Here is a 10,444-nt window from a genome sequence, read left to right as displayed (position 1 = left end):
TATATATATATATATTTAATTCACTTATAGGCCTAGTTTTACATTATTATTGTAATGAGCCCATAAGGAATAGGGTTATCAGACTTGCAAATGTGCACGTCGATTAAGACGATTTCCTTCCTGTTTGCGTCTTGCCTTATATTTCATTTACTCTTTGAATGCATGGAGTCAGTTTGTACAGTACATAACATTGATAAGAAACCGGCTTTTGTAGTTTTTGTAATCGAGTTTCCTGATACTTGATTTTATTTAATTCTTACCATTTCTCTTGTGTCTTCAACTGTTAAAACCTTTTTAGCGCATGTGACTTTCAACTCAATAAATCACAGTGATGAATGCATATTTCATTTTCTGATAGGCTCGGCGAATCAAACAAGGACATATAAGACAGTCTAACTTTTTGATAACTTTGACAACATTAAATTGTAGCAGACGAACAGATGAAACTGATTATATCGATATTATTTGACAACAGTACAAAGTAAAAGATAAACGATAAACTTACAAGAAGTCTTTTTTGACCTGTTAAATAAATTGAAGGGTCAAAGTACCAACTTATAAACCATTTATTTTTTTATAAGATACCATCATGTCAGGATTAAGAGTTCTCGTGGGTGTAAAGAGAGTGATTGACTATGCGGTGAAAGTGAGTTGTTTTTCTATTGGTGTAGACCGTCTAGTTACTTCCTTAGGCTTTACACTAACTGAACTGACTCTTCTTCAGTTCAGTTCAGAAACGAAGACGAAGTGGCAATTCGGACTCTGGTCTGAATAGTATAGTATAGTCTCCCGTGGCCATTCGGACTCCAATGTGCGTACGACACAATGTGGGCAGAGGGTGTAACTGATAAAGAAATAGAAACAGTTCAGAAGAAATTCTGTTTTGCCCATATCACTATCACTATCACACACTGAACTGACTCAGCTCATAATAATAATACTCATGTCATACCCATGTAGTTGTAGACTAGAAGTAGAAGGATTGTTGCCTGTCTCACACTATCACAGTCACAATGTTTTTTATTTGGACATCGTGTTATGTTGGTAGAAAAGCTTTTCATTTATAATTTATACCACATTTACTTTGACTGACTTTTATTTCTATACTATCTGAATCTGGACTTCCAATTGTAATTGATCTAATTTTGTCTTTCTCGTCAATTATATAGTGGGTTTAGACTACCTTTTGAAAGTTACTAAAATCGTAATTTTGATTTGTATTAATTTTATATAATTATCCATAATTAAAATATTAAAAAAACAAAAACAAAGGGAGACTATTCAGACTGACTGAGTCTCAATAATCTGTTGATTGCACATGCGCATTAAAATTTGAGTCCGAATAGACATGGGAGACTATTCAGAATCGAGTCTGAATATCCTCAGAAATTATTTCAATTTCAAATCAAGCCTTTCACTCTCTACTACTCTCTCTTCTTAGACTTATATTAATACACATTGCTCTTACCCCAAGTTCGTCAATTTTGCCATGGACCGTGTCAGTTGGCAAATCGTCAACTACCAGGGGCTGTGGCAATTTGACAGGGTGTGCATTTTGGGCATTTTCTAATCGGAGTGTCTACTTACACGGTGGCCTTTACCATGCTTTCGAGGGAGGGGCAGGGGGCATGGCATTGAGCTTGGTGCACGGTAACTTATGACCGTGATTTCTTTTCATAACCCCCCTCCCCCCCTTTCTGTGTGTGTGTGTGTTATAGGCAGAATGTAAGCAGTAGCAGTAGCTGGACTGTCAGACGGCCAAATCCAAATCAGGATAAATTGGCCAAATAGAGAATATTTGGTATTAGACCCCCACTACCCGATGTCTTGGTTTTTAATCCATTTGCCTGGGCATAGTGAGAAACAAATCCTTCATGTTTTTGCAAACCAAGCAGAAATTTTTCGTTTTACCATTAGATGCGAAGGGGAAAGAATGACACTATGACAAGAGAGAGAGAGAGTGGGGGGGGGGGGGGGGGGGCATGGGGGAAGATGAAAGAAACACAGGGTCGCCTGATGACATAGAGTAAAGGACTGATACGGAGGTGCTTTATGATACGTGGTTCGTGCAATTTTAACCTCTTAACGGTAACACTGATTTTTTTTCATCCAGATACTAGTTTCCCTTTTGTTAATGTAGAATAAATCGTTTCCACCAATTAAGCTATAATCGCATAGCTTGTCTTTTTATGATAACATATTGATTGTATTGCAGCAGCAAACCTGTTACTAGAGTTACTGTGTACATAAATCCTGAGGCTATGTGCCGGGTTACCATGTACGTTTACACTCCCTTTTCTAAAATTAGAGAGGCAAGATGTGATATGTAAGGTTCTATTCTGCTACATAGATAGATATAAAATGTAAACCATGGTTTTCTTTCAATCAAATATACTATACTACTAGCACATCTATGTTTGTTTGTTGTTTTTTTGTTGTTTTTTTTTTTTGGGGGGGGGGGGGGATTCTTTTGGTTGTTTTCATTTTTGGATGAATTTTTGCCGGCGTGTTTCATGAGGTGAAATTTAAATTTGGTAGAGTGGGGGGAAGGGGGTTGTGCATAATTCTGAAAAAAATAGCCTATCTTTATTCTCAGATATGTCCGCCAATAACGAAAACTGATTATTGGCAGACACCAGTCTGGCAATAATCAAAGTCCTGGCCTTTTCATTATTGGGAGACACATTTATCAAGTTGGTAGAAAGATTTTTATTTAAAATGCTAAACTAGGCGTGAAAAATACCAAATATTCTGAAATTATGCCAGTGGTTATTTGTGTCCCAAATCAGTTAATATCAAGTGATCTTTAACACAAGATGAAAGTAAATTGTGCTCAAATGTCAATTCCAGCTTTTTTTAAAAAAGCAAATGGATCAATGAAATGTAAGTTTTTGTCAATTTGAACCGAAATGTCAAACTAGCAATTCACCATCTTTTTTCAACCAGCATGAAACTTGTTAATCATCAAATCGGTTCATAGTCCACCAACCATTAAAATTTTCACTACCTACCTACCTGTTACTGTCAACTTTATTGATCTTCTTTTGCTTCTATAATTAAATTATAGAAGCAAAAGAAGATCAATAAAGTTAAAGGGTAGGTAGGTAGTGAAAATTTTAATGGTTGGTGGACTATGAACCGATTTGATGATTAACAAGTTTCATGCTCGTTGAAAAAAGATGGTGAATTGCCAGTTTAATTTGTTCATTCTGACCACAATTTTGGGGATATTGATGATAGTCAGGAATTTGTTTATTTCGCAGACGAATCCCTATGCCTAGGTGTTGTTCGCCCCAAAACCGACCACACTTGTTTTCTTTTCCTGTGTTCCTTTTACGAAACAATTCAATTTATTATCACACTTCCACAACACTAGATCCAACAACATATTATTCAAATCAGAGATGAAAATAACTATCAATACAAGGAAGCAAAGATGGTGGAAAATTATCAAGCTCATCTATGAATTTTAAGATACCCCGACATCGGTGTAGATTGATAGCTCAGTGGGTTAGACCACCTTTCATTTTGTTCCATTAAGCTGCACAGTTTCGAATCCGATCACTCCCTTTTAAACTTAAAAAAAAAAAAAAAAATTTGAGCGAGTTTATTCTTTTCTCCTTTTTTGTTTGGCCTTGTTATGTTTCTGAGAATGATTTTCTTAATATTGTATTTATTTTTATTTTTTTCTATTATTCTATTATTATTATTATTATTATTATTATTATTATTATTACATGTATTATTATTATTATTATTATTATTATTATTATTATTATTTTATTATTATTATTATTATTATTTTTATTATTATTATTATTAATGTTAATATTTTTTTTTTTTCATCATCATAAAACCCAGATACGGGTGAAGCCAGACAAGTCTGGTGTAGTAACAGATGGTGTCAAGCACAGCATGAATCCTTTTGATGAAATTGCTGTTGAAGAGGCCGTGAGGATGAAGGAGAAAAAGTTGGCTTCAGAAATAGTTGCAGTCTCATGTGGTCCTACGCAATGTCAGGTAAGCAAACCTGCTACTGTTAATAAGAATTGTAGAATTAGAAATTTTAGTTCCAATTTCAGAGCTCAATGTAAGTCATTAAAACTTATTGAAAATGAAAGTTGATTACAGACTTCATTATTTTAAGGATTTTGAGGTGTTGTTTAATCCTAATGAGGGTAAATTGTTGATACTTTGAAAGTTGAATATATATCAGCTTCAATTTCTACCTCCTGAAAATTACGAATTTTTTAGATTTTCAAGTTGGCCGGTCTGGGTTAGAAAATGTTTCAGCAATATATCAGTCTGTATAAGCAGAATGACTTGTTGATTATGAAAAACGTGGATAAGTAGTAAAACCTCATTTACATTGTCATGTGTAGGATGTGAGAATATTTTTTTTTATAGTGAAGAATAAATCAAGCTTTTACAATAACCAATAAATGTACTCTGGGCACTTTTTATTATTTTGGGGTTTAGTGAAATAAAGGCTGAATAAAAGAAGAGTTGATCATGGTAAAATCTTAGACTTACTAAAATCTTACATTTTATGATTTATCAATGAACGTTAGAAACGTATACTTTTAGTATGCCATAAAATTTTGAGCACATTTATAAAAGAATGAAGTAAATGTGTTTTTTTTTATCTGGAAAGTAATCTGAATTTCTAAATTTAAAAGGATGAAATTGTGGTAAATATTGAGACATTTTTGGTATTATTTTCAATTGTATAGTCTTTTCCATCGTATGCAAGGGAAGTTCAGTCATCCATTTGTCATCAGCCTATGAAATATTTGATACTTTTACTTGAGATTGCAATGTGTGTTGCAGTAGTGGAGCATTACAGGTTTGAATTCAGAGAGAATATGACCTAAATTAGATTTGAGAGCTCGAGCCATTAATGGTCACTTTTAATGGTATGCCCTTGGGAAAATTATTTATATACACATTTTCACACTTTGTAATATGTTAGAATATTATCCAATTGTTAACTGTAAGTTTAATTTTGAAACTTAGGATAAACACTGGCTCCTTGACTAATTTTTAAATATTTAGATTTAATGGAGTAATGACAGATTTTTCAGGATTCTATTCTTATCATCACACAATTTTAATTGTTTTGTTATTTTACTTCACCAAGATTTTAAAGTCAAAATGATACATTATAAAAAAAAGTGTTATCCTAGTTCTATGGCTCTTTTGGTTTGCTGGTCTGTTATCATCATCATTATTATTGAGATGATATATTGTATTCAACTGTTATTCCTCTTACCGAATTATCAGGAGACATTAAGAACAGCCATGGCTATGGGAGTGGATAGAGCCATTCATGTAGAAGTTGACCCAAAGACCTACGAAACACTTCAGCCCATACATGTTGCCAAATTGCTTTCTAAAATTGCCCAAGAGGAGAAGGTGGACATTATTTTCACTGGAAAACAGGTACTTTGATTTGCTTTATTTTGTTATTTTAGATTTAAAAATTTAAAACAACAATTTATTTCTTTTTAGTCAGTTTTTGTTTTGCTTAGTTTTTTTACTTTCAAAAAGTGCTTGCTATTTTATATAATGTGTAATGGAAGTGGAAGCCAACTTTTCTGTTTGTGAGGTGGGTGTGAAGTTTCACAGAAAAAGAAAAAATTTAATGGATGGTAAGGAGAGGTGGCATCAGTATTGGAATTATTTGTTTTCCTGTTTTTGACACATTTAAGGCATGAGAAATGGGTTAAGAATGGTGAGGTTTTGATTACAGGAGGATATTAGGTTGGATGTCCAGGCCATCCACTGCTAATATGATAAAAAATACAATAAAGCTATGTATGCTACAGTGTCAGATAAACAAAGGAAAATACAGGGAAATATTATTATGAAAAAAAATCAATCTTCACGCTGGTATGCTTCACTTACGATGAAAGGAAATGTATTATTAAATGACACACTTTTCAAATGAAGAAAGATTTTTTTTTTTCTGTATTATTATTATTTTTTTTAATTTTGCTATTTCTCCTTTAAAAAAATGTTATTTTCAACCTTCTCATGCGGCTGCGAGGGGAGATGTCAAGGGAAAAAAGATTCAAGTCTGTGTAATAATATAACTCGCGTTTTGTAAGTTCTAAGCACTCATTGATTTTCTAATTTTATCTCTATTAAGGCGATAGATGATGACTCTAACCAGACAGGTCAAATGACAGCCTCCCTTTTGGACTGGCCACAGGTAAGTGAATCATTTATTGTCATTTCCTCAAAGTAATCTGACCTCTCTATTAAATTAAGGTTCTTGGATTCTATCTTCTCTGTACATAAGTGACGGAGGTTCAAATTTTGATGTAATTTAATGCTTGGATACATTTTAAAATTTATTTTAAGATATATAATGTATATATCTCTATCACAATTAATTGTTGAAGCTGCTGGAATTTTTTACCTTAAAAACATTGATGATGAATCTACTTTTATTGTTGAAATTTTATTTAGACTTAACCTTTGATATTACTTTTAGATATCAAAATATTAATAATAGACTTTCTCAAGTTTTTGCCAGATTTAAAGGTATTAAAGTATATTTTCTTAATCGTACTGCAATCATGGTTGTTTATAGTTTATAGTCTCAGATGTTATATAATTCTGTTTTTTGTTCTTTTGTTTGTTTTTGGTTTTTATATGATGCAAGATCGTGTGCATTCTTTTTTTTTTTTTTTTCTTTGCTCTAGGCAACATTTGCCTCTAAAATTGAAAAGAACAATGGAAACCTGAAGGTAACTCGTGAAATTGATGGAGGGTTGGAAAATATTCAGATTAAATTGCCTGCTGTCCTGACCGCAGACCTTAGGTTGAATGAGCCGCGATATGCAACCTTACCCAACATTATGGTTAGTAGATTTGATGTATCTGATATTCTCTTTTCTTTTTTTTTATATTGCTAAGGCTATTAAACGGTTAACGCATTTGATGTGGTCTGAGAAAACATCAGAAGTGACTGAAATTGTTTTTGTATGAGGTTGACAATTGTTTACAATGTTTGAATTTCACAATTTTATTTATTACTTATCACAACTAAATCACACGAAATAATGTTTCTATTATTATTATTATTATTATTATTATTATTATTATTATTATTATTATTATTATTATTATTATTATTATTATTATTATTATTATTATTGTTATTATTATTGTTATTATTATTATTATTATTATTATTGTTATTATTATTATTATTTTTATTATTATTATTATTATTTTTATTTGTACCTTTGGTGGTAGTAGTAGTAGTAGTAGTAATAGTAGTAGTGGAAGTAGTATAACTGGTCCAAGTTACTCAATGAGCGCTTTGAGGTTTCGACGAAAAGGCGTTATATAAATATGTTTATTATTATTAATGATAGCTAGCTTTTTAAAGGACACTTTTATAAAGATACAAGGAGAAATGAATACGTGCAGACCTGCCACCCGTACACATTTAATCTGTATATTATCACAAACAGATTTCTTCAGGGGTCAAATTATGTCAAGTTTCTGAATATCATGACTCCCCCCTCCCCCCAAATTGCTTATCTTCGTTAACTTTCTGGTGATATTAACCAGTGCTGATGGTTTTCTTCGGGTCCACAGAAATCTGCGATTTTGTAGTCAGAGGAGGAATTCCTTCTTTTAGATAAATTACATTTCCTCTAGACAAAGATGTAGACAGTGAAAGACTTGACTTATTATGTGTGGTGGATCAAACAGATGTAGTTTTCCACTCTCCAGAAGTTAAGAGGTTCAATGATAGTTTATCATCTCAATTTCTCTAAAAGTGTGGGGTAGTGCAGTAAAAATAGGGCTTAAAAGGCAATCGTTCAACATTTTCCTCTTTTTTCACTTTTTTTCACCATCAGCACTGTGCATTTTTACATACCCTAGTGTCTTTGAATAATGCTTACCATCTGTAGAATTTTCGAACATAGACTTCTAATTCTTTGTGTCTCATTATTTTAATGATGAAGATTGGATTATTAGAAGGGAAAAAATGTTTTAGTATTTGTATCAGGTAAAGAAATCCTGATTTTAAAGTTTAGTCTTTTTTTTTTTTTTTTCCCTTTTATTTGCATTCTAGGTTTGCAGCTGTGTATAATGTGCACAGTTATATTTTCATCTTTAAGTTTTGAATTTAAGTTTCAGCAGACTTAATCAGTCATATTTTTTTTTTCCTTTTCTGTCACTAGAAAGCCAAGAAAAAGCCCCTGGCCAAGAAGAAGCCAGAGGATTACGGTTTGGACCTGACTCCCCGTCATACCGTTGTGTCAGTTGAGGACCCACCAGTCAGAGAGGCAGGCTCCAAGGTGGAGAGTGTGGAGGAATTGATGGAAAAATTGAAGAGCTCTGGGCTCATAGCTTGATGAGGGTGAGAAGTGTGCTCTATTCTGTGTCATATTGTTCTGTTGAACAGAAATAGGGAAAATTTATGATATGAAGCCTCAAAAATATCTCCCCTGACTTTTGAGTTGAAGAGTGTTTGGGTTAAATTTTCTAAATTTGTTGAATGGTAGTAACATGCAATGTACTCTTTTGCAGCATTGTGAAAACGGAATCTTCATCATGTATTTAAAGATGATCTTTTTATAAATAAACAATTACAGTCTTACAAGGAGTTAACAGAGCAATCATTATTATAAATATCAACTAAACTAAACCTTGTAAGTTTAGCTTTTAAAATTTTCTTACCTTTGACTGAATTTACAATCTTTTCTCAAATTTTGGGAGATTTCCGCCCTTGCCCACTTTTAAAGGTTAACAAAGCTCGCCGTGCCAATTATATCCATTTTTATAAGAGATAAAGAGAGACTATATGGGGGATAATGTCCTTAGGGTCTATTTTAAGGGAAGTATGGAATAACCGAGGCATCTGCTCAATGAAACACTGCAAAGTTAACTGAGTCGATTTGATTTGCTCAAGGTCACATGGCATGCTCAGAAATTTGAACGTAGTACCTTCCTGCTAATGAAGCAAAGATCTCTCAGGGACTTTAGTGTTTAAGTTTAAGCAGACTCCCTGTGTTCAACAGGACAAGAGTGGAATTTGAAAAATGGAAGGAACAAAGTGTCAATAGGTCACACTGTTTACAAAATTTAGTTTATTCTCTGAATGATTATGTATATGCTTATGAATTACTATGGCTTTTGGACATAAAATTCTTTAGTGGGCTTCTAAGTTGGTATTGATGCTCCTGCTAAAATAGCAAAACTATGAAAACATTTATTGAAAGTATTGATAACTTTCGGAACATTTAAGCTGTATTGTTTTATTCTTTTATTTGCTTTATGTTTTCTTTTGTTTTTTATTAGCGTTTTTTTTTTTTTTGTTGGGGTTTTTTTTGGGTATAAAAATTCTTAGAATTGCAGTTATAGATTCCAACTTTGAAATTTCAGTCTGTGATAAATATGTTACACATGGCATTGAATTTTTTTCTCATCTCTACACAACAGATGGTGAGTGTGGTTGTCTGGAACTTTAGCAATGGCCTGACAGTCGTGCATGAGTACAATGAAAATGGAATCGTGACTACTACTATTATTGTGTGTCGCCATGTTGTTTGTGTGTGTGTTGAATTTGATCCAGTGCCATTGGAGCCAGGTTGATTAATAAAGGTGTATAAGCAGTTTTGCTACAGACGGAGATCATTGGTTTACTTATTAATGGATATTATCAATTCCACTGACTCTTCGCTTTTGAGTCTAAGTCTAAGAGGTTGTTACTAAAAAATTGTTAGATGTTTTTTAAAATAAATTTTCTATTACAAAAAAGAAATAACGCCTTTTTTTTCAACTTACAGGCTAATAATATCTTATCCTGATTTTACACATAATTTGTGATCAAATATATTTATTGATGCATTTGTTAATATATTTTTGTTTTGTTTCTTAACATCTTCCTTCCTGCTTCAATTCTTTATGGTGGAGCACCGGGTTATACACGTGTTATGATGAATGATTTCATGATGACTTGTATTAAATTTATATGAAATGTTTGATTAAATAACATGATGATTATGATACCATTGTCACATTTTTGTTTTTCTTTTTGCTTTTAAGTTTGTGTTCGTGTTTGGGTTTGTTTTCTCTATCATTTTTTTCTCACCTGTATGCGTGTGTGTTGTTTGAGTGGGGGGGGGGGGATTTTTCTTTTTTCTTCTCTTTCTTTTCATCAAAATCAAGTTAGGTTTTTATGTTTTGATTTTTAACATATGATTTATAACCATTTGAGTGTTTTCCTCTTAGTGGGATTTTGTGCCGGTGTCTGGGTGAAACATTTACGTAATCTCAAACTAAGTACACTGATAGTGTGCCCTTGGAATATACATCTGTTACCTATTTGTACCATTCTCCTTTGTCTTTATCCTCAAATCCTTTTAATTGTACATCTAGAATGTTTGTACTATCCAATTTTCATCCTTTTTACTGG

The 10,444-nt window shown here is 32.6% G+C and overlaps 1 protein-coding gene across 1 annotated transcript; it reads left to right on the top strand.

Moving 5' to 3' along the window:
* The first annotated feature begins 467 nt into the window (after positions 1–467).
* LOC144958569 (electron transfer flavoprotein subunit beta-like) lies at positions 468–10,035 on the top strand. The gene is made up of 7 exons (XM_078890638.1): positions 468–646; positions 3,862–4,020; positions 5,284–5,442; positions 6,152–6,214; positions 6,711–6,869; positions 8,208–8,386; positions 9,469–10,035. The coding sequence occupies exons 1-6, from the start codon at positions 590–592 to the stop codon at positions 8,379–8,381; spliced, it is 771 nt and encodes a 256-aa protein (XP_078746764.1). The 5' UTR covers positions 468–589; the 3' UTR covers positions 8,382–8,386; positions 9,469–10,035.
* Positions 10,036–10,444: the final 409 nt, after the last annotated feature.

Source organism: Berghia stephanieae, chromosome 13, assembly GCF_034508935.2.
Source record: "Berghia stephanieae isolate SIO BIC M18660-M18661 chromosome 13, UCSD_Bste_1.3, whole genome shotgun sequence".
Classification (NCBI taxonomy): Eukaryota; Metazoa; Mollusca; class Gastropoda; order Nudibranchia; family Aeolidiidae; genus Berghia; species Berghia stephanieae.
The sequence above is the reverse complement of the archived record's forward strand: the minus strand, read 5'-3'. Positions and strand labels throughout refer to the sequence as shown.

What these genes read in the sequence shown, in the direction of transcription:
- LOC144958569 (XM_078890638.1), top strand. Translation starts at nt 590, where the DNA reads ATGTCAGGATTAAGAGTTCTCGTGGGTGTAAAGAGAGTGATTGACTAT. An exon ending in TTATTTTCACTGGAAAACAG is followed by an intron (nt 5,443 to 6,151) that starts GTACTTTGATTT and finishes ATCTCTATTAAG; the next exon opens with GCGATAGATGATGACTCTAA. An exon ending in CAACCTTACCCAACATTATG is followed by an intron (nt 6,870 to 8,207) that starts GTTAGTAGATTT and finishes TTCTGTCACTAG; the next exon opens with AAAGCCAAGAAAAAGCCCCT.